This window comes from Solea senegalensis, linkage group LG11 (assembly GCF_019176455.1).
Source record: "Solea senegalensis isolate Sse05_10M linkage group LG11, IFAPA_SoseM_1, whole genome shotgun sequence".
NCBI lineage: Eukaryota > Metazoa > Chordata > Actinopteri > Pleuronectiformes > Soleidae > Solea > Solea senegalensis.
Genome location: NC_058031.1, coordinates 17,054,096 through 17,079,333, shown reverse-complemented (window position 1 = coordinate 17,079,333; position 25,238 = coordinate 17,054,096). Strand labels below are relative to the sequence as shown.

At 41.0% G+C, this 25,238-nt stretch overlaps 1 protein-coding gene across 1 annotated transcript; it reads right to left on the bottom strand.

Annotated features, from left to right (window-relative positions):
- Positions 1-26: 26 nt before the first annotated feature.
- On the bottom strand, positions 27-21,873 carry arhgef19 (Rho guanine nucleotide exchange factor (GEF) 19). Its single transcript, XM_044038601.1, has 16 exons — positions 21,530-21,873; positions 8,545-9,238; positions 7,605-8,084; positions 7,071-7,203; positions 6,902-6,987; positions 6,525-6,781; positions 5,552-5,712; positions 5,288-5,440; positions 4,368-4,497; positions 4,105-4,179; positions 3,931-4,020; positions 3,016-3,179; positions 2,568-2,726; positions 2,387-2,466; positions 2,197-2,301; positions 27-2,033 (listed from the first exon to the last, which is right to left on the bottom strand). The coding sequence occupies exons 2-16, from the start codon at positions 9,215-9,217 to the stop codon at positions 1,879-1,881; spliced, it is 2,901 nt and encodes a 966-aa protein (XP_043894536.1). The 5' UTR covers positions 9,218-9,238; positions 21,530-21,873; the 3' UTR covers positions 27-1,878.
- Positions 21,874-25,238: the final 3,365 nt, after the last annotated feature.

The following is a 25,238-nucleotide window of genomic DNA, read 5'->3' as shown; positions in this document are numbered from 1 at the left end:
AAGTCATTATTTCAACACGTCATTAATGAAAGCATCTGGGTTTTTTTTATTTCAGTGGTTAAACATTTACAGTAGTGTCAAAACATCCAGTGTGTTACAGTATTATATTCACTGTGGTATTAGAAATCACTCTGACTGCAAGGTTTATAGCTACGGAATGTCATAACATTTGTTACATCTTTTTATATATAAATTACTGTTAAAAAAAAGTAAATGAACCATTTTCTACTCTTTGTACATGAGGCCATCTACAGTAAAGTACATTTACATCAAGAATCTCCTTAGAGAACAACCAGCTAGAGGAGTATAAATACACACGCTGCAACAGCAACCACTTAAATTACAACTAACTCTGACATAGAAGAAGACGAAGAGGAGAAATGAGGGTTATAAACATGTCATGTGCCACTGGTGGAGTTAACAACTGAATGTTGATTATAGTGGTTCATGAACAACACATTTAGCACAGTTTCACTGCACTATTGATCATTTTGAGTGGGTTTTACTCTTGATGAGTGAAATCATGTTAATGAATGTGTAAGAACCATTGAATTTATAAGACATTTTTTTATATCCCTATCCAGTCTATATATAATTTAATCCCTGTGAGGGCAAAGCGTTTCTTAAGAACCGCTCATTCACAAGCACATTGTGTAAAAAAAACTTTCAATATTTGTCGGTATTATTTCCAACTGTGAATTAAAATGCATTTGATGCTCTGGCTTTGGTCTTTCTCCAAAGTGTGTGGAGAGTCATAAACATCCTTCACTGACATTAAAACTATTGTAATGAAAATGTAAAAAAACAGCTTTCCAATTCATTAAACCACATGTGATGATTTTTGTCTGGCCAGTAATTAGTCCACACTGTTCCCACAGACTATTTATACGGGGAAGGTGTTGTCCAAATTGTACAGTGAAATGATTAATGTAGCGAAACAGGAAGCCTCTGATGTGTGTGATGCAGCTCAGCAGCAGCAGCAGAATCAGCCTCGGGTGATTTTCTACTGTTGTATTAAAGCATGACTGAATGTCCTGCACTGCCCAGCAGACATAAATGTGCAATTCACCTTTAGATGTGTTTAAGGTTCCATAAGTCTATGGGGAAAATGAGCCGACTTCCCACTTGATTTTTAACATCTTTAAACATGAGAAGATAATGCGCTCGACCATTCTTCTTCAACAGAACAATATTGTAAATTATGTTCAGATGTTTTGGACAAGAGATAATAAAATAGGGCACACATGATTGGACACAAGTGTAAACGTGGTTGCTGAGATACTTCACAAAAGAACTAATCACACCTTAAATTGGCATTAAACATGTCGTGGATCTGGTTTCACCCGTGCTGTATTGAATAAACACTGACCTCAGAGAGGAGATGAGTAGATCAAAACCCTAGGCAAACAAGAAATAAGATTTTTTAACCATTCAAAAAAAGATACTGTCAGAGGACGTTATCTGAGGAGGCGGACTCTAATCCATTCTGAGAGTCTAATCCATTCTGAGAGACGGACTGCTGTCGTGCAGCTCAGGAATGTGGACACATGCCCCTTCAAACCACGTCCAAATGTGCTTTTTGTGATTGGATCTGAGGACACACGGTATTCAGGACAGATTTGTACTTGGAGCTGTTTAGATATGATCAGATTACTCAGTTTGGACGTTAATACCAAGTCTTGGGTGGAGTCTATTGAATTTTTCCTCTTGTGGTTTGGGTTACTGTGAACTGTTGTCACACTCAGGTATAAAAGCTTGTCTTTCTGCATGTTCTTTCGTTGCTAACCTGACAAAGAAAACAAGTAAGAAGAGTCAGAAACTTTTGATCCAGAAGCAAATGCACCTTCGACACACGACGAGCTGCAGCACAAACAGCGGTCAGTCCTCTCCCTCCAACTTCTGTGTGACACATTTGATGCGGATATTTTCGCGTAGGTTGCGAAGGCGTGCACTGCGACTTGTGATTTCCTCCACGTAGGTTTTGGGGAACCAGCCCCGTTCCCCATCTGACAATCTGATGCCTTCCACCCAGCCTGGTGATACACATGTTAGACATCAAACGAACCATTACATCTTTTTTATCTATAACTCGTTTAAAGTTGAGACAGTCTCCTGTGAGATTCACAGAGATTCTTTGAGTCATTAGTTACGTTAATTGAGGTGCAGACTGGAGATAGAAAGTTCTTAAGTTCTTACCGTCACTCGTCATGGTCTTAGCATGAAGAATGTCGGCCTTTTCCAGTGTTAACTCATCGTGCTCTTGGGCCTGGTAGCTTCTGATACACTGAACCTGTGATATATCTAAGAGGAAACAAAACAAAAACATGAATGACAGAACTACAGCGATAAACGCAGATTCATTGTGAACTTTCACCTCTCCACTGACCGGCATTCTCATTGGCCTGTTCGATGTCTTCAAGTGGATCCGATGGGAACATTGCTGTGATCCATCTCTGTTTCCCACTCCTTTGGAAGCAACAGAATGAACAGGGACAGTAAGAGCACCACACCTGCTGAAGCTGCAGCTGTTTTGACAGAAGCAAAGTTGTGGTTGCATTGTTACTCACTCGGTGTGTGATTTGAGCAGGATCTGGTGTTTGAGCTGCTGGCCTTCACACAGCTGCAGGTGGAAGATGAAGCCTGAGATGCCCTGAAGCTTCTGACTGAGATCCTTCACTTTCAGCTCTCCAATCTTGGCGTGAACGAACACCATGAACTTCCAGGTACTGCAAAAGAAAAAAGGGCTAAACATTTTTGGGGAAAACTGATACTGCGATGTCATTTGTAATATAATTTCACGTGGTTTCAATATCGCTGTGTTTTCCATTTAAAACCATAGAGAAAACAAGCTTCTACCTCAATTGTCTTGATTAATAACATCAGAAAACAACATTTTTCAGATGAGTCTCAAGCATGTCAGTTTATGCTCCATTTAGAGTCTCTGCTTAAAAACGTTTCTGGCCCTACATGTCATCGCAGTTGTGACTCTGTTTTTATCAAGCGGACATCACTCACTCCTTCCTCCTGGACAGCAGCAGGCAGTCGTTGAACAGGTGGAGGTACACTGGCTTGGTGGGTAACTTCAGCTTCGATCCAGATATACTCATCATCTGAGTGTCCACTTCCAGGAGTTCACCGTGTTTCACCAGCCAGCGTGACTGAGAGATCAGAGGAAAGATCTGCAAAGAGAGGAAATAAGTTACTGAGCAGTGAACACACAGTACAAAAAGGTGACATTTTAGAGCCAAAATCATATTTTTGGATCAACTTCATGATCTCATGCTTCACAACGGATTTTAATGATAAGGCAATAACTGTGATTTTAGAATCATGAGAGTTGTATTATCATGAGTATCCAGCATAACACCATCTATTTATTTTTGTCAGAAGACTTAGAGTTGATACCCATTGGTCTGTTTGTTTGCCTGTACAGTAAGATATAGTGCCTTAGTTTGGATTCCTACAGTTTTCTGCAGTATTCACATCTGGGTTTGTGTGTGTTTTTATGTTTTGGACTGAATGAGAAGAAGAGAAACTGTCAGGGAGAGTTTTGAGCCTTAGGCCAAGACAGTCATATGTGATGATAAGGTGAATCTCTTGGCGCTGGTGCCAATCCCAGCTGACATAGGGCAAAAGGAGGGGTACACTCTGGACAGGTTGCCAGTCCATCACAGGGACACAGTTTGCGTCAGTTTGCCTTATCCCTAAATTTGCATGTTTTCGGACTGTGGGAGGAAACCGGAGGAAACCACACATTCAAGATTTTCTAATATGGAAGATTATGTTTTTAACCAGTCAGCATGTTTGGTATTTTTTGCTTAACATTTTTTATGTCATTAAAGTATCATAAATGTTTTTCTTAGACATGTTGATCACTGTTTTCTACCTACAATGGCCCTAATAAGTTAAAAAAAAAAAAACTTCCATCACCTTTCCCTCAAAATGAATTTTCTTATTGAGGTGAATTAGTTCCTCCATCCTCTTCATTGACTGCACACTGGAGTTACATTCTTTGATGATCTAAGAAGACACACGTCAACACAGTCATTACCACTGATAATACTGGAGCTCATCCAACTGGCTATTAGCCATGATAATCACCACCTTTTTGAGCTCATTGAAAGCTTTTGTGGCAGTGTCCTCATCCCGAGAGCCCGGTGTTGTCCTCTTTAAGATATTCTGCAAAAAATAAAGATGTTTCTGAAGATACGCCAAGGAAAAAACAAACCTCTTTTCATGCACTGCTGGGGGAAGAAACTTGCTGAGGCAAATTGCTTGGCCAGTCCCAATATCATCCCATTTACAGTTTCACATAATTAGGTTTCAAGTGTGAACATGAATTCTGCAGCGAACATTTAATCATGTACCTCCACTAGCATTTTAAGCCGAGTGATCCTCTGAAACGGGAGGATTAGAAAAGAGGTCAGAGGAAGTCTTTGGCAGACGGGGTCCTCCTCCAAACGAGCCAGGATGCTGGGAAAACGAGGGTTGTCGTGCCTGAGATGACAAGAGGTGCATATTTAGAGGAGCACTTTATTGACTTCACGAGAAACCGAACGTGAATTCCAGTATGCTGCTTTCCCTGACAAAAAAATAAAAAATCTTCAGTAATTCAAAACGAACCTTCGGCAAGTTAAGTCATGCAGGTGTGAAACAACACCTGCATGACTAAGTACCCTTAGAGGAAATTATGGACATCCAGCATGAAACAATACATTTGTATGCACTGCATGAATGTGCACACAGAGACAGTATCTCCATATATATTATAACAGTCACTTTATTAGGTACACCACTTCATCTGCAGCAGTTCTCTGGGAGAACGTGCCTTGTCCTTGCCCAGAGGTCAGAGGAGAGTGACCAGACAAAAATAACCAAGGTATGCAGATACTTTGAACACACAATGTGTTGAACCTTGAAGCTGATGGCTCAGTCAGGGCACCACTCCTGCCGTTCATTTTCAGGGACAGCGTCTTCGTTGTTACTCAGAAAGTAATGTGATGTCCATCTCAAAATGTGGGACAAGTCAAACCGTCAACAGTGATATACTATCACGTTTCATTCTACGGTATCACTTTGCACAATCTTATCCATAACAAGGTGTACCACATAATAAAGTTTCTGAGCCACAATAAAACACTGCAATTTTCTCAACTGACCAGAAAAAATGTATCTTCAAAATTAATCTAATTTTAAACTAAAAAAAAGAGGTTAGTGCATGTAAATATGACTGTATAATTACACTTAAATATGAGTTATTTCCCATATACTGGAGGCATTTACTCACAGCAAACGCTGGTATGTCTGCTCTTGATAGGCCTGGTTGGTTACATAAGGTAAATAGACCCTCCGCAGAGCTGGGCAGTGATCCAGGACAATGTCACACACGTCAAAACGCAGAATGTCTTCCTCCAGTCTGTGTTCCAGGTCCTGCAGGAACCTACAGCCGATGAGTAAGCAGAAAATACAGTCAGAGCACGAGACTTGATTTGTGACATGTTGAAACAAAGTTCCTGGAGGCATGACAGATGTCAGAGGCATTTCACTTCACCTCTCACTGACATCTTTGACTTCAGGCAGCTTGGAGAAAAGCCACTGCTTATCTTGAGCTCCGAGGCACTCGGCGAGCTCCTGCGACAGCATGAAGTGGTCCACCGCGATCGTCAAGCTGCGAATGTACGACGCCTCAGAAGTCACCAACTCAAACTTTGCCTAAGTGGAGGGTGAAGATGATGTCAGATTGCCGTATGATGCATTCAAGGCTCATTATGTAAGGCATGTGTTTAGTCCTAGGTTCTCAAACTATGGTACTTGTACCACCAGCAGTACTTTAGTGCCCTCCATTGAACTCTCAAATCTCCAAATGGAGGTGTTATCTTCAGACAGTGACGCTCAGTGAACACTTATCACCTAAATATCAACACGGATCATCACCTTTTTTTTAGTTTTTTGAAAACAGCATCTGTAGCTTTAGATATGGGCAACAAAATGAGCAGGTGCTCAGGTCAGCAACATGCCTGGAGTGGTGTGGAAAAAAGGACAATTCCAGCCTTAACACTGTGATTATTCTCATAGAAACACACACAGCTTCTTTATTATCCGTTTCATTATAAACGTCTTAAATGTTTGGTGAAGGGAAGTAAGAGAGGGAGAGAGAGCACAAATGAGACCATGGCAGGCTCTGCCCCTCAGTGGTATATTTGCCTCCACTGTTTTAGCTTTGTCTTTCTACTGAGAGCAAAAATGTCAGCTGAGAATCATGTGACTATGGCCTACTATAAAGAAGCAGAAGAAATCAGGTCAGACAGACAGAATAGCCATAAAATGACAATAAGATGTCATCAGAGATTAACAAAATATGTTCAATTAAAATACAATGGTACAGCCAGTATATCACAGTTGAAATTTTAACTGATGGTCATGTGATAATGCTCTATCCGCCTGTTGCTGAGTCATAGAAATTAACCAAGTAGTTTCAATGTGCAAAACCCACATTTTCAGATGTACAATATGAAATTACTAACCTCCTGTAACTTCCTCTCCTCATTGCTGAAATTGTCGAGCTGACCGCTGGTCCGTACGTCGGGTATGTCCTGCCACAGAGCAAAAGCAGAGCCTCGAGAGGAGCGGAAGGAGCTGGACGGAGACAGATTAGATGGAGACGGGGTCCCGTCGGACCCCTCGTCCCTGAGACCTTCCTCCTCCGTGCCTGGCTCCTTCCCCTGTTGCCTCTGGATCTCTCTGTTGATGGCCACATCACTGTATTCCTGGTACAGAATTGCTACAGCAGAAAACAAATTTAAATAAAATAAATAAAATCACTACAGGAAAATGTATGAATAAACAGTTGACATACATGCAATATAAACAGATGACAATTTGTGTTTTAAGGGAAACTTACAACTCGGCAAAAACCTTGACAAGCGATTGGAATTAGCGACCGATGGAAGTGAGCTCAAGTCTTCTTCTATGGATTTCTTTCTCATTCTGTGAGGAAAGTTTGAAAATACTTTCACTTTCTAACATTTTTACACCTCATGTGCTAACACATACATGAAGTCTGTAAATACCCAAGTTTTGTGCTCCATCTATGCAAAGGCATCCCATTGTCACTGCTGGGTAGAGAAGGTGCAGGTCCTACAGGACTGTGGGGGGCGCTGTCACTGGAGCCTCCTGAGCTGCGGTGCTTGGAGTTTGGCTTATCTGAAGGAAAAAAAAAATATATTAATAAAAAGGGACTTGCAGATGTGAGGTTAAGTGATAAAGCTAAATGTCTCAGGTATAAAAGGGGACACAATTCACTGTAATAGCATGAACACGAGCAATCGAATAACTAGCTTCAGATGTTTCCCACTTTTTCCCACATTTTTTATTTTGTATTTTATCAAAATGTATGAAAATGATTTTCTGTCTCTTACTTCATCAACTGTTTGTTCTTTATTATGTATTTTAATATTTTGAATCCCATCATGGTTTTGTGTTGTCAGTTTTAGTCATGTACATTTTTAGTTAAGTTTAGTTATTTATGTACATATATATATATACACACTGCATTTTAAATGAATAAATAGAATGTTCTGATGTTGGATGTGTTGTCTACTCACAGTCGGGGTTTGAGCTGAGGCTGTGGGAGCTCTGTCTGTCTCTGGAGGCAACTCGAGCCGACAGAGACTTCCCCAGCTTCAATGTGAACGAGTTCTTCCTCTGTGACAACTGCAGTCTAGATATGAGCTCCGAGGCTGAGAAGCGTCGCCGCTCTTGGTCCACCTGACGGCTGCGCGACAAAAAGCTCCCTCCTGTGGCACTGGATGTCTCCACACTCCCACAATCTTCCCTCCCCACTAATATGGAGTCCTCTAATATCCTCAGTGGTCCTGTAGGTAGATGAAAAATATCGTCTTGACTGAGGTCTGGAAGATCTGCAGCACCATCTGTGGATGAGGGACTTGAAATGCCTAATCCACTGAGGTCCTCTTCCAGGAAAGATGCAAATGGTCCAGGGAAGATGTAGTCTGCATCCAGGACCGGGCTGCAGAGGGATTCATCGCTCGGGCTGTCTGGGGAATAAACCCGCATCTTTCTTCCTGGAAACAAGAAATAACTTTAGTAGATTATGAAGAAACATGAAAAGCCTTTTGAAGTGTCATTATTTCTGTTAGCTCAAGAGATCTTTATATATTTATTAATATTTTAGCTACTTTTTATATTTATATATGTGTGTTGACACCCTAGCTTCAGTCACACACATATACACTTCTGCTTTATTTATTCTTTTTTATTGTGCTCTTCTTTTCTTGTTTTTATTGTTCTTATTTCATAGATTTTCTTTTTTTTAATTCTTATTTTAAACTATTCTTCTGCTGTTGCATAGTGGATTCCCATATAGAAAACTCTTCTCTGACAATCAGGATGTATCTTGTATATGTGGTAGAAATTGTATAAAAATGATTTGCCCTTTCTGCATTATCTGGTTCTGAACCTTGCTGTACAAATAAACGTATTACTATTACAATTTGTACATAATGTAAAGAAATGCACACTCACTGATTGACTTTTCCTTCAGTGAACCTTGTGACGTTCTCCTCTGCGGCTGGCAGGAGTTTGGGCTCTGACACCCAGGACCTTCAGGCGAGGATGGAGAACATGGTAACAGAGACTCCCATGAGTCTCTGTTTGAGTAAAGAGAGGACAGAGGGAACGACAGAGGGAGGCTAAGCGCTGTGGAGGGAGGACGACATACTGTTGTGCCAGTTTGTGGCTTTTCAGTCACTTCCTCTAAAGAAGTCCCATCCTGGCACTGGAGCTCAGCCTCAGGTGCGTGAGAGTTCAAGTTCAATGTTGTTTCATTGTCTGTCCTGTGGCAACCGTTCTTCATGGCATTCAGTTCATTTAGTGTGTGTCCAAAACCATTCAGTGGCAGAGAGTGCGTTAAACATTGCGCGTCAGAAATGACTGTCGGCCTCTGAGAGCTGAGGCCGTTTAGTTTTGGAGTCACCGATGGTTGTAGCTCAATAAAAGCCAAAGTTTCCTGCTGACAAACGGCAACATGCTTGTGGTGACACTGGTGGAGGAGCGGCCCGGCGTCCTGGGCCTCGCTCAGAGCCTGTGACTCTCCCGAGCCAGGGATCCACATGCTCGAACGCTCTCCACGGCAGCGAAAAACATGAAGGTGGGGTTGGAAATCAAGAAAAGGTGAGAAGCCATAGCCAGGGAGCATGGCTGAACGAACACATGGGAGCTGCAAAGGGAGAAAAGAAAAGGAAAATTACTTCGAAGCTTCATTTTGATATTGGTAAATATATATATATATATATATATACATCACATTAGTAATGATACATAGATACTTTATTCATCTTCATGCAGAATTTGTTTTTTAGCAAAAACCCACATGACAGCACAACAACTAACAAACAATAGACAAATCATAGATGCACTTAAAATGCATTTAAAAAGTACATCTTACAATTTACATTGCACACTGAGTCAGTTTAAACACACTGTGGGGAAGATGTAGAACAGAGACCCTGGATACAGCAACAATATGTGTTTCATCTTGTATTTAAAAAATACCATCTAAAGTAAACAAGGGGCAAACGAGAGGGAAAATGTAAAGAAAGAAAATGGTGCCTCAGTCTAAACCAGTACAACAGCAAACCATAGATCCTGCAATCAGACATGGTGGACAGGACACAACTCCATGTTGACAACTCAGCTTCATCACACTAGAGATTCCTTAGATTCAATTGAGTGTCACTCAAGAGTGTCACACAGTATATTCACTTATAAATGAACAGTAACAAGAGTTATGTAAGTTTAATAAACTATCTCACACACACAGGTTTGCACAAGCTATTCTTCTTGGGACACTGCATTGACATCCCTTCATTTGGACAGTCCAAACCAAGTGACAAACCACATTTTAAATCTTGGGTTTGGTCTCTATAAGAACTTCTGGTCCTGGCAAGAACAGTATTTATTCCTGAAAAGCTCCTAAAGAGATAGTATACACACTCTCTCTCTCACACACACACACACACACACATTCTTAAGTCTAGTGTAGTGTGTCTCCTGAGCTGTGTCTTCCTGCTCTAATTAAAGACCTCTTCACTCACAGCATTCAGCCCCTGTACTTAACATCTGTCTGTGTGTCTGTCTGTCTCTCACACACACATATATATACACACACACACACAAATATGTATGCACACACACACACACACACACACACACACACACACACACACACACACACACACACCTCCAGACAGAAAACCACAACAGATGAACAGACGGAGGAAGAGCGAACATCCTCTGCACTCTCAGTGCCTTTCACCTGAGATTTATACTCATCCTTCACTAGTTCACTTCCTGTCAGCTGACTCTAGTGAACATATATATAGAGACACAGAGAGTGAGCATCAATAGTGTCACAAAGTCTGCCATCCTGACAGGCTGTTTAAACATATGCCCATGAGCTCAGTCTCTTCTTACCCTCCTGCTTCCTGAGCAGGTAATCCTCCACTTCTCTCTTAAACACCAGGTAAAATGACTGGTGCACACTCACTCACACACACACACCAGTTGCACAGCCATTCTTCTTAGGACACTGCATTGACTTCCATTCATTTGGACAGCCTTAACAAATCCTTATCCCTAACCTTAACCACAATTCAATACTCAGCCCTAAACCTGATAAATTAGTTTCTGCCTCATTCGGATCAGGTTTTGGGTTATACCAGAAAACACATATAAGCTTAGCACAAAAGTAAGGACATTTGTGTGTGCTGGATTATTTCTTTGTTGCCACAGTGTTTCTTGGCAATAAACCGTGTACTGTTGGAAAGACCTGTTTATTTCCTTTTTAAATGGTGCCACATTTGTAAGGAAAATGCATTTGTGGGCTGAGTAGCAGAGTTGAGTATGTGTGTTGCGCCCATGATAAAACTTGCCAAATCTTCTCTGCCAATGCCAAACAGCTTATTCTGCTGTTGACTCTTATGCAGCATCTCCCTCACTGGAAAAACAAGGCCTGTCATCACTGGAGTCAATCTCAAAGGATGGATGGGATGGAATGACCTGCCTGCAGTCCTGACCTCTACCATTCAACACTTGTGGGATCAGTTGTTTGCACCAGAGTGACCAACATAAGCAGTTTTATTATCATTGTTATTATTTTACTGTATTTATTATTTAGTATTGGAGCTGTTTCTCTGTGTGTTAATGCTTCATGACATGTGTCTAACTTTACAGAGGCTACACACACACACACACATTCACCTTTGACACAGATAATCATTCAGTCATTCAGTCAAGTCCACTGCATTGAATTAGCAACCATTATTGCCAAAATCAGAGCCCTCCATTTTCTGTCAGTTCTTGGTCTGTTGATCTTTATAAAGTTTTTTACAAAAGATAAAAGAAAATGAACAGGCAAACGCAAAAAAACAAAAGCAAACCTTACTTTTTTGCAACCCTCATCCTTGATTATTATATTATTTTAGTCAGCAGGCAAACCTGTTTAATATACCTGGCACTTTGTTATATTTGTCATTTTCACTGACAAATAACAAATACTGTTTGTAAAATGGTTTTGTAGTTTACAAAACAAAAACCTTTATTCCTGATATTGAACAGCAGTTGATAATCACGCAAGGTCCCTTTTGTAGGGAGGTTTTTGAGGGGCTTTTGCTGTTTCTCAACAGACAAGAAGACACTTTCATGTTCAAGTTTCCCTTTTACTGAACATGATTTGTCAGGAAAAAAGTTACGATTGATAAAACTGACATTAATGGAAAAATACTGTCCAGAAAATGTATTAATTTACTTGTTTTTCAAGATCAACCGAGTTATGTAGAAGATCATTTCTAAATTCACACCACATCCTTGAAGCAGCACAAGCAGACAGCCACACACTCCTGGCCCTTAATCAGGTAACATGTGTGCCTAATAAATTGGTCGGTGAGTATAGTATACAATATTGTTGTAACTTTGTTTTAAATAGTGTGTGTTTATCTGGAGAATCACACATTGTTCTTGTGACATAGGCTGCTCCTATACTCTGTGTGCACACACACACACACCTTTACATGTGTGCATGTATACACACACAAGAGGGCACACAAGTACAAACACACACACATGCACGCACACGCACACACGGTATTGGAGGCACAAATGGTTACCTGTTCCCTGCTGTAGACAAAGGCAGCCTTTATCTGTGTGTGTGTGTGTGTGTGTGTGTGTGTGTGTGCTTAGGCCAGGCTGCCTGAGCACAGGACACCTGAGAGGGTGTGGGAACTGCCTACACTGATCCACCCATATACTGCAGCCACTGAACCATATAAACACATCCAGGCCACAGCTGCAGAACGACACAAGCTTATTGGTGTCTGGATGTGGTTACATTGTAATCCTGTTGTCGATGTACAGAATTATCTTAACCCGACTTTGTTCCAGCTCCAGTCTGTCATAAGAGATCAAATATGAAGTATTGTCTGAAATGTGTGTGTCTGATCTTCTGACATTACCACAATGAGTGGATGTTCACATAATCCTCCACCAACAGCCAACTGGCCAGAAATCAGCATACGGTTTTGTTGAAAGTTAGTTTTACACTCATTTGTGAAAGAAAACTCTGCGTCACCTCTGCATCGATCACACATACGCATGCACATTCCTTACACTGACAAAGTTATATCACGCTATATTAAAATTCAAATTAAAAGAGCATGTAATTGCTCTTGTCGTAGCAGGTTTTTATTTATGACTGTTAAGGACTTTGCTGCCAGTGATTGCTCCTGTAATTTCAGCAGACTGCTCTGAGGCGGCGTGTCTGCATGCAGCAGTTAATGAACAACACGCTGGTAGGACTCCATTGCCAGAAGCAAAACGAGGAACCTTTTTAATTGTGATATTTTTCATCTTAAGAGGTCTCAGAATAGTCATTTAATGGAGCACATCACATGTATGTAAGCATAAAGCTGTTGCTTGTTCAGCTTTGCTACAGAGTCAAATGTTGTGTAATCAGATAATTAAAGTTTGTTTGAAGTTTGAGATGAGGCCGTTCAAATGGATTCACCGGTGTAGCTGTTAGTGTTTCTTCGATCTGAAGACTATACTGTTTACTTTTACTGACACTGCTTTACGGCAACAGGACGGAGGATGCTCAGTGTTTCACGGAGGATAATGATCATTGTACAGTTGTTTAATTATGTGTAGTTGATAAGAGTTGTAATCTCTACTACTACTACTACTGTACTACTGTGTGTGTGTGAGGATGTGGTTTTTTCTGTTGATAAATATCTTTGTTATCTTCAACTGTGTCTGCTAGAAATGACTTGTCCACACACATTAACTGCAAAAGCAAAAGCAAACTGTGTATGAAACAGCATAATGTTGTATAGTTTATGAGCAGAAATTGAATAGGTTACACATAAGGGTACACGATTCACATTTGGGCCTGGAGGTAGCTAGCAGAGGTTAGCACCCACCATGTCTGCTAATGTCGAGGACACTTTAGCCGAATAAAAATATCTGTAATGGGGAACAACCTTGTCAGAGAGCTCTGTTTGATCTGACTGGCTAACGCCTGTACTGGAATATTTGTGTAACAGGAGTTAATTAACTGATGCTCAACTGCCGCACAAAATGTGAGCAAAGCAAAGCAATGGACCCACTACGCAGTTCAGCAATGCTCGACGGTGATTCTAGTGAATGAGAAGTGTTTAAGTTGATGTTTCCACTGAGTACGTGTCTAAAATGCTTTGGTTTTTGTAACCATAGAATGAGCACATGAGAACTTGTACTTGAGGTAAGGGCCTCGCTCTACAGAGGCCGCCATCTTGCACCGCCAGTGGTCCAAACAGATGTTTTGTGTTTAGAATCAGAAGTGCAATACGAAAACAAATAAAACCCACATAAACGCAATGCATAAACCAACAAAGAAGAAGGAGCAAACTGCAGAGAGCGTGGCGAGAGTGGACAGAGTTATGAAAGAGCGTTTACATGCCAATGTGGTTCAGCAAAAGCACCTGAGAAAGTGAGTCTTTCATTTGTTGCAATCTACAGTCTCACCATTAGATGTCACTAAATCTTACACACTGGACCTTTAAGGAGTTTGGGAGTGCTGGTAAAATTGGTGCTGGTGCCAATCCTTGCTGGAAAAAGGCGGGATACACCCCGGATGGGTCGCCTGTCCATCACAGGGACACATAGACAAACAGCTGTCCACTCTCACAATCACACCTACAGTCAATTTAGAGTGTCCAATTTACCTGATCCCTAAATCTGCATGTTTTTAGACTGTGGGAGGAAACCGGAGAACTAGGAGAGAACCCCTGCACATACGGGGAGAACATGCAAACAGAAAGGCCCTTGTTCTGACCGGGTCACAAACCTGGGTCTTCCTGCTGCAAAGGCAAGAGTGCTAACCACTGCACCAACCGTGTGGACACTTCATTTCAGTTTCTTTTTACACACGTGTTTATAGTGAGGAGTAAACTGTGATCTGCGTTTAATGAAAAAAAAACTTTACTGTTTATTTACATTTAACTAAACCCACAGATTTTCCACAAACTGCACCAAAGTGTTTTCGTTGGTTAGGCTGACCGCAGATGAGACTGCTGATGCCAACTTTCATCTCTGCTGTGACTCCAAACTCAACCTCAACCAGTGACTCCCCTGCTAATAAAAGCTTTATACTTTCAAATAAAAACATGACATCTGAGTGTAATGCAGCCAGTGATTATACGTCTTTAAAAAATCATTTGATGTTGCAGCATAGCTGTAGAAAAATGAACTTTCTTGGAGACAGTGTTACTATCTAATGACACTTCTTAGTCTGAAAACAGCCGCGTGCTTTGTTCAGTGGGGAGCTATGCGTCTGACTGTCAGACATCAATACATCATTCAAACATCAAACATGAAGTGCACAACAGTCTGGCTGTGAACTTTTGCCTCCGACTTTCTGCACAGGCAGCTGGTGTAGACATCACAGATTCCCCTTTAACGTCGTCTTCATGTTTTGCCTTCTCTGTGCATTTCTGATCAGCTCACTATAATCCCACAGATTTTCTATGGCGTGTCTGTTAACGGGGCGGGTCCAGACTGTTTTAAAGCTCAAGTCATTTACGAGAACCACGTACAAAACAAAAACAAACAGTGACCTACAGCAATGAGGGCGTACATTAAATGAATATGTATTCAAACATATAGTGTAGTATTTTAAAAATACTTGCAAGGACCAAAATATGGACAATTCAACAGATGGAAATAGTTTGTATTTATTCACTCTTCACACTTTCATACTATGTGCAGCACTCGTCTTCCATAGCCATTCACACGTGGGGTTAAGTGTCTTGGCCCAAGGACACATTGGCATGTAGACGAGCGGAGCCGGGAATCAAACCCACAACCTTCACGTTGAAAGACGACTCGCTCTACCACTGAGATACCATCAACAACACGCCACAGGTCAAATTAGAGAAATGGCCTCTGTGTTTTTCAGGTCACTCTGATGCTCCAGTGGTGAAGATGAAAAGTACAGACTGTGATTACAGTTTCTGTGTTTTGGGTGAAGATAGTGGTCACACATCATTCTTCACGAAATGCCCGATTTCATATAAAAACAAAAATAGAGCCTGAGACATTAGATCCCACTCAGGGATCTGAGATTATAGCAATCTATGTCAATTAACAATGACACTGGAATTCAGCTTAATCTGTAAGATCACTTCATGTTTCTTTGCTCAGGAATGAACGCCTGTGAGAGCTTTAAATGTTTTTTAAAGAGTCACATTTGGGGATAAGTTGAATAAAATGTGCTTTTAATTGTGCTTTGTCCCTCAATGAGAGGGAAACCCACGTTGGACAAAGATGGAGTCTGTTCCATCCCCCCGCAAACTTTCCACCCACGAGTATAAATCCGGGGTGTTTGGTCAGACAGACTGGAGTGTCCTAACAGTGTGGTGTGACCAGCTCATGTGTGTGTGAGAGATCGCAGATTAACTCAGTCACATCAGACCTCTAATTGCCAGGCAGAAGAGTAAAAAGCCCAGCACTGTCTGCCCAGACAAGACATGACATCATTCAGCATCATGTCAGGGAAAACCACCATCCACTTCTCCACTGTTTTTATATTTCCTTTCAGCTCTGAGGGGCGGCAATTATTTTCAGCATTTTAAAGTGGTATTTCAAAGTTTAAACACAGCCATGTAATAATATCATATGTGTCTTTTTCACATGATTATGATCTGTGTTACTTCCCATCTCAGAATATCACAATGTGCTCGAATATTTATTGTTTTTGCACCAACAAACAGAACATATTCCTCATATTGTGTAAACTTTACCTAAAAAAATCACATTTCAGTTCTGCCAAATGGAAATAATTTCACCTAAATTTCACACTCAGGACCTTTGTCTTCTTTTTGTGTTCTGCACATTTGTCTGCTTATTTTCCGTCCATTTATTGTGGTGCAGTTTATCATGTGGTGACATAAAAACATAAAAAATGAAGGGCAATTGGGAACTTCACGTGTAGTAACAATAATGATAATAATTAGGGGGGAAAAACAAACAAAGGACAAAGAAAGATTATATTCATATACAATGCTATATTGTGTTTTTTATGACTGTTTGTGGTTGGCAGGTTTTTGGCACTTGATTGTGCAGGTGCTGTTGTTCCTGCTGTAAACTATGTCGCTTTGAAAGCTTTTGAAACAGTAAAACAGTGAAAGTCCTCTCGCAAGTGAAATGATTCATTATCTATTTATGATTGCTGAAATGAAGGTTACACGTTTTTTTTTTGTCTATCCTTCTTAATCTCAGACTGTATTCTTCCACAATCTTTCCTGTGGAGGACGACGGTCATGCTTGTCGCTTCGATTTCATTCTGTACATGTTTAACGTACGCCTAAAGTACCTGGATGGAAATTCCCCAAGTATCTGCTTGGTATTTTAATGAGGCTCATGAAAGTGTCCCAATCCAAACAAACTCAGCGAGACTCAAATTCCAATGCGAGAGAGCCGAGCAGATGTCAAGGTGATGATATCTGTGCTGTGTGAGAATGGCTGAGTGAATTCAGGTCAGAGAGTTTCTTGGCATTTGTCCCTCCTCCAGCTTCCACCCAGTGAGGCAGGTGAGCACCCCAGAGGCTAGAGAGGAGGCGACCGTGGGGGTTACCCTAATGTTTACACTTGGTGTGAGTCCTCTTAATCCTCCTCTACTGCCTCCAGCAACTTACCCACGACCTTCAGAGACACTATGAAGATGCATGCTGACAACCAAGCTTAGCATCACACAAAGCTACAACGTACACACACACCTGATGAGAGTTTGTGTGTGCTTGAGATGCTATCGGGCTTTAGCCGAAAGTGACGAGACGTAGCGCGACCTTCCCTGACCTTGTCTCACTCAGTGTGGTATTTCCGCTAAACACAGAAAGACAAACAGCAGTGTCTTATTTAAAAGCCTGAAAAAATGGCGAACATCTCACGCGTAAACGCCAAGACTTTCGGACCTTTCACCTCCCCTCCCCTCCCCGCTGCACTCTGCCACCATAACAACTGCAGCCAGATTAGCTGAGACAGATGAGACAGATGAGACACACAGCCGGGACAGTAACGACACAAAGAAAACCATTGACAAACATATGGAAATAACCTGACCTAATTATGGTGTTTTATCATAAGTCACAAAAGCTCTGAAGATGATGAAGGCCCGAGGATCCAACACACAGTAAATCCACAAGATCCCATAATCAGTACCTTCTGACAGAAAATGGTTATTCATAGGCAATGAGGTCCCAACGAAAGAAGATCTGATTATTTTTTTTTTTGTATTGTTGGCAGTTTACCACATTAGTACTTCCCAATAATCTTAAAACATTATATCACACACTTATCACAAAAACAATCCAGTTTACAAACAACTGGGGTCCATTTTATAATCGGTGTGTAACTGCAAACAACAGCGAAATCAAAATGATGAGCTAAAATGTGCTCTATTACCATTAATCTGCACACTGTTGTTTATATGTTTCCCACATACGTCATCCTGTTGCTATTTAAAGCATAACAGCACCAAATGTGCGCAGTTAAAAATAGCCCCCAAAAAAAAAAGTTGTCTCTGTCTTCTTTTAATTTGTAAATTGCAATAGTTCATCAGTTCAAAAATTAGACTGTACTTTTGTGCCATTTGTGACCTACATTTACAGAATCACAGCTTTAGTGAAAACCAACAAACTGACTTGGAACAAGTTGAGGAAGCTAAAGAGAGATGGACGAATGTATCATTATTCAAGGGACACTAACCAACGGAAATAAAATGTGAAATAAAACCAACCTTAAGCAACATGTTAAATATGTTTGTATCCTAAATACAAAGCCGTTTCTCTTCCATGCCCACGACTCATATCTGCAGCACAAGCACATCAGTAGTTAAAGACGTCCCATCATGGATCTGCAATAAAATCATGTGAGATGATCTTTTTTTAATCTGGTTTAAACAAAAAAGAAGATTTTAATGAGAAGACTTAGTTTTGCCATGCTCAATCTGTCCATCGGGACACTTTGATTTCTATCTGATCCTTTGAACCTCTGAGCTCTGCAGAATCTGACCTACTTTACATCAAACTGCTGATGCATCTCTCGCTTTCATCTGCTCTTGTGTACACATGCATTCTCTTCCACGCTGTTATTTAGCTCTCTGCTCCACTTTTTTACCAGCTGAGTGCCGACAGTTTCTCCTCACCCCTCTCCTCCTCCTCCTCCTCCTCCTCTTCCCCCTCTGCTTGCTTTCATTAACTGGACAGGTATGCACAAGCAATCCGCTCGGCTGCTTGTTGTTTTGAAATGCGATCGGGCAAAAGGGGAACACACCTAATGAGACGACCATCCCGACACAACTTCGCTTTAGCCCAGAGTTAAAGCTACAAACTGTTGAAAAACGAGTACCAGCAGTGCCTTCAGCATTAGAGCAACAAACTAGGATAGAATGCTGAATGGTCTGAAAAAGAAGAGTAACACCTGGTTTGCCTTTCCCCCCCTAGAAGAGCAGAGTGAAGAGGCCAGAAAGCCAGAAACTGATTATCTTGCATGAGTGCAAATGTGAAACACACACCACGCTGTATTGGATAAGTCACTAAGTAAAACAACCCGAGGGCTACAGTACTAGACAGGTGTGCAGAGACGCAGCCAGAGCACTGATTTGTATATATCACCTCTGGGCTCCAAGTTTAACCCTTTATTCATTTTAGCCTTCATGTCTGAGCCAAACATCCCCAGAAATGCCGATTCACTATGAAAGAACAGAACCTGTGCACTGTTATTTCAAAAGTAAATGATTTACGTTTCAAACGGTGAAAACGTTCAGTGCATCCCAGAAATTAACTTTTCTATCGACAAGTCAAAGCAAGCAGTGAAACTCAGTAGGTGGTCTGTTTCATAGTCCAGTTCTCAAGACAAGTTCATGTCCCCCTTCAAAACAACCTAAGACCCAGATGAAACCCCAGACACACACAGAGACACTTTTCCACATTCCCTGGATGACTCCACAAACCCATTCCTCTGGAATTGACTCATGTGCTGGCCAGGAGACAAACAAAGCAACTCGACTATACACGTGCAGGAGCGAGGCCTGTTATTATGGGCAATTAGAGCTGCTGTTATTTAGGCCACAAGTCAAAAGGCTGGAGAAAATGACTGAAGATATCAGTGTCAGTAATTGTTACCGAGCAGGCTGCTTTCAGTCAACGATGCCTAATGATATTAGTCTTGTTTAAACCAGAAAAGGTCAGCGCAAGACGGGGCATAGCAGTCAAAAGTGTGTGTGTGTGCACATGTGTGCGCTTGTGTGTGTGTACATGAATGTAAATACCATTCGGAGCACAGGTAGCATTTGCATGCAGGGTTACCAGGGGGAAGTAAGGGAGGTACAGGGGGTAGGATGAGGGTGAGGTGTGGCATCCTGGATCGTTTTACCACAGTGTGTGCACACACATCCACACACGTTCAGACACACACACACACATGCTCAGACAGCCGCTGTCTGAATGGCAGGTGATGGGGCAGGTGCTCTCCAGACATACAGTTGTGGGGGAGGGAGGAAGTGGGAGGAGGGAAGGGTCGTGTGGTGACCTGAGGTATAGACCTGTGAGTGTTATCAGCAGACATGCAGAGTGAAATCGAATGTACAGGAGTTTACAGGATTATAAAAAGAACAACAACCGTGGCTATAAAAACACAGACCTTCGTTTCAAATTCAAATTGATGACAATTTAAAATAGATTATTATAAATCATCAATCACACAGGGGATCTTCAGTCTGCGATAAAGAGCAGTACAAACAGTTCAAAGTCCTGACTCATGCCACATGCTGGTTCACACCTTACCAACAATCAGCTGGTGCGTTTGAGTCAGACAGTAAATCAGATAATGCAAAAAAAAAAATCCACGGCTATCTAAGTGTGCTCCAGCCAAAATATGCAGCTTTCAGACAATCAGCAGCAGCAGCTTCAGCCATGAGACGATGCACTTACTCACTATGACTGATGACATCCCCTCATATCACCTGCTCACTGTTTAATAGATGTTAAGAATAGTTTGAACAGTGGTAATCTTTTTTAAAAAAAAATGTAGGTCACAATCACCACTGTAAGTAGAAGAAAGGAGCAGATTTTATTTTACAGGATTAAAAATTAAACCCTGGCTTCTGAATGTCGTCATTGCTTTGTTTATCTCTCAGAAAGCCTTGTCAACAACTTGACCAGATGGAGATGAGAGAATGAACCTATAGAGTGAGAGAAAAACCCAAACTACTGTGCAGTACACACACACAAGCACACACTGATCCATGCACAGGCCGCAGTTAAGAACCCAAGTCTTAATCTAAAATGTGTGTGTGTGTGTGTGTGTGTGTGTGTGTGTGTGTGCTGTGGCGCCAAGCTTCAGCCATGTACAGTTTTTAACAACCTCTCATCCAACATACTCCAGACATGCACTTACCTGCCCTGCTCTGCAACAGCTCATTGCTGCACTGTCACCATCACACACTGCACTGTCCTGACAGCAGCAGCTTCTTCCAACAGAATAAATGAATAGAGAAGAAATTGGTCCGGCTGGCAGGATGTGCATGTAGAGCAAGTTTGCAACTTTTGTAATGAGGACAAGTAAAGACAACTTTTCCCAATTTCCCTGCGACACACATGCATTATGCTTAAAGGACATGTTTGTTTAGTAGACAAAAACAAAAGTCCAGATAACTCATCTCACTGTGTCCTGTTTCCACAGACACAGTATCTACCTTTGTCTTCAGGGTATTTTGCCATCACATGCATGCAGTTCACCTGGCAAACTGCATACCACTACTTTTGTCCATGTTGCACCGCACAACTTGCACTTTCTGGGCAAATAAACATGGCTCAACTTTCTTGGAGCATTTCGAGAAGAAGGTGGGATGTGTGCACAGATTTCTCTCTTTAGCTGATTGTGTGTACAGAATTCATGTCTGTGATTTTCAGTACTGTACCTCATTGATGATTTAGCAGTCTAGTGCGTGTGCTGGCTGGTGGCCAGCGACAGTGTGTGAATCCAGGCCATCCCAGGGTCAGACTGAGACACTCTTCTATCCATTGCTGCCTTGTGTTCCTCCTGGCTTCTTTCCTCTCTTCTCCTCCTTCGGCTTCTTCTTTATTGTTCTCTTTGAACTCAGCTCAGACGTTTAAACATCTGTGCTCTCCTGCCCGAATCTTCTCCTTCTTCTCGTTCTCCTGCTCCTTGAGAAAACAAAAACAGGTTGAAAACGGCCACCACTTGCTCTCAGAGCTACTTACAATGCAGATCCCCTCTCTAAGCTCCTCTGCTCTGCCTTCCCTCTCCTTCCCTTGTCCTCCCTCCCTCCCGCCCTCCCTCCCACCTTCTCTCTCTCTGCTACTGTTGGGGAAGTGCTCTCTCATTTTCTCTTTCTCCTCCCACTCTCTCAGCCTTCCTCTAGCTCTAATAGTTATTTAGTGTCTCATTTCAGCACCTGCTTTGAGACACACAGAGAGACAGAGAGGAAGGAGAGTGACAGAGTTGGACAGAAAAATGTTGTTCCTCCATTGGCTTGTGTACAAAGTTTGAACAAAGTTTGAATGCATGTATTAATAGATGTGTGAACTTGTATGTGTTACCTCTTCAGGACCTTCTCTGGCATAAACACTGACCTTGTCAGGACCAAGTTTAGGGTTAAGATTTTAGGTTAAGGTCTGGGTTAGACATTAACTATTAATGGTTAAGGTTTGGCATAATATTATCTTTAGTTTGTCCAAATAAATGGAAGTCAACGTAGTGTCCTAAGAAGGTAGGTTGGTGATGAAAAAAAAGCTGCTAAGACATACTGGAATACACTCATCTTTTTTCATTGCTCCCTGGACGCTGCTGCATTTACCACTTTCACTAATCAAACACTAAAACAGTGGGTGGTGGTGGTGGGAAGTTATTTTACCAAGCCACAGCAGTTTCACCCTACAGTAGTGGGTGACTAATTATTATAATTATAATATATTATATAATATGATCCATCCATCCATCATCTATACCGCTTTATCCTCTACATGAGGGTCATCACAACCTGGACAGATTGCCATTATAAACAACTGTTCACCCTCACACTCACGCCTACGGTCAATTTAGAGTGTCCAATTTTATATAATAATAATAAAGAAAATATATAAATAAATAAATATATGTATATACATATATATATATACACATATATATTATATATATATTTATACACAGTATACATATACTCATATACTGTATATATCTATATGTATACATATATATTATAAAATCTATTAAAAAAGGAGGCATGTAATAGGCAACACTAAAGGGGAAGCACTATTTTGACTTTTTACATTACTGTATAGGATGTTACATAAATGCAGTGTTTGTTTTTGTGCATTTCCTCTTACACGTTAAGTTACACTCATAATATCCACATAAAATGATTATATGTGATGTTAAAAAGGGTAACATATACTGACAAGTTCACACAAAGGATAACAGTGTTACACTGCATGGTAAAGTTTAATTCAATTTCTGATTAGGACCAAATACACTCAGGAATCGTGTGAAATTTAAGTCTTTTGGTGTCACTTTCACTCGATGAGAGTTATATTTAACACAGATGCAGAGTGTATTTAGAGAGTTGTTAGCAGTTTTAAACTCTTTTAGACTCTTTTAGTGTTGCATTAATGCTACAAGATTTATTAGGCAATCATATAAAACTGCTACTCCATTTGATTTGATTTTTTTTCAGTGTTTGTGAAGAGAGGAAAAAAAAAATCTGTGGATTTATTTCTGGAAAATTCAACAGACACTATCAGCTCAGTGTGTTTCTCTAAACTGAAGTAATAAAAGGCTCAATCCAATGCAGTTATTCAAGATTGTTTTTGGGTTTTTTTTGCAAGGCTCTAGTTCCACTACATTAAGGGTCTTGAGATATAGGGTGTAATTTGTTTTTTAAATGTATTTTCCTATTCCTAAATTTCCTATTTAAGCTCTTTGGAGTTTCTATTGGAGTTTAAAATATTGTTCTGTGTGAATGAATATATAAATAAATACTTATGGGCTGACATGATCATCTAATTTCTCTGTCTTCTTCTTAATATAAACTATACTACTATTTGTACAGTTTTAGTTAATTGAACTCTTTTATCTTTTTTATTTCAAAGTGTTTACTTCTTTGACACTGACCTTTAACCCTTGTACTTGATCTTATGTAAAGCTGCTTTTACTTTTACTTTGTGTAAACTTTGTAACCTGTTTATTACTCTATTACCAATTATGTACCTGTTAATAAATAGAAATTAACTTTGTGGTTATACTTTACTTACCTATTGACGCATAATTGGACACAAATAAACACATATAATATACAATAATATTCTTGTGCGCCATGTTGATTGAGATGCTGATTGAGGCCTTTTATGGCCTGAGCATGTGAGCGCCTCCCTTTATATTCCAGTGCACAATGAGTGGGTGAGCCGGTGTCCACAGCACATACCTGTGCACGCTGACAAGTACTAACTCACTCTTCCTGCAGGCCATGGCAGAGGAACGCACAGCAATCATAACAATCATTATATGAAAAAGGCAAAGAGAGAGGAAGGGAGGGGACAAAGAGTGTGTATTAAAAAAAGGAGATAAGGATGAATTAAGACCAGACAGAGAGAGCAGAGAAGGGTGATACAGAGAGGAAAAGATAACAAGGAAGTGGGGAGACGAAATAAAAGTCAGGAGTTGCCCAAGGCCACAACAATTTGTGAGAATGTGAGAGAGGAGGGAGAGGAAGACAGAAATCATTAAGGAACACCTGTCTGTTTCTGACTCCTAATAAATCAGCGTCCCGCAGCTCTGCCTGCCTCCTGTGTGGTGACGGCTATACTGTACGTCCTGAGGTGAGATGGAGAGAAGAAGAAAGTGGAGAAGGCAGATGGAGAAGAACGATAACATTTCAGATTTATACCTACAGCACAGCGACTACAGTATCCCCCTGCATACACAACAGCATTTCAGATTCCCACGCTGAGGAGGCTTTCACTTCCATCAAACTAGATTTATTTAAGGTTTGAAAGGTTCTAAATGCAAAACAGCTCACACACACAAAATATCTCCTATGACATGGTTTTTACTCCAGTGCAGCACTGTACCTCAACAAATCCTTCATACATACAAACACTGTAAAAAGACAGACATGCTCAGCATCCATTACAGTAAACATGAACAGTACACAGCATGTGCATAGCACCGACACTCTGCATACACTGCAGATGTAGGTGTAGATTGTTGCATATTTTTAATCTCACAGTCACAGCAACAGGTAACCTCGATAACAACAACAGGACTGTCACCTCACAATCACAAAAATGTGTGCTGTAAAACAAAGGTGCACTTTGACCCTAAGTCTACGGTGATCAGAGAAGGAAAACACACACTTTAAAGGCTCCACTGACCTCACGAAGCTTGTCAATTTACCCGTTATGCTGAGTACTCGTCAGCCTGTTGTTTGGTGTTGTCTCTGTGAACAATGGAGACTGTGCTACTAACAGGAGGCGAAGAGCTTAAAAGACATGAGCGTTCACCACGCAGACAAGAGTCCAATCCACAGGACAATAACATCACATGAGAGCAGTCACTGCAACTATAGTATAGACAGATTTCCCCCTTTTCTAAGTTCCCATTTCAGATAA

Coding starts and splice junctions, on each gene's coding strand:
- arhgef19 (XM_044038601.1), bottom strand. CDS start 9,217: ATGCTCCCTGGCTATGGCTTCTCACCTTTTCTTGATTTCCAACCCCAC. Junction 4,180..4,367: donor GGCTTAAAATGCTAGTGGAG/GTACATGATTAA, acceptor TATTTTTTGCAG/AATATCTTAAAGAGGACAAC. Junction 3,180..3,930: donor AAATTCATTTTGAGGGAAAG/GTGATGGAAGTT, acceptor CTCTCTTTGCAG/ATCTTTCCTCTGATCTCTCA.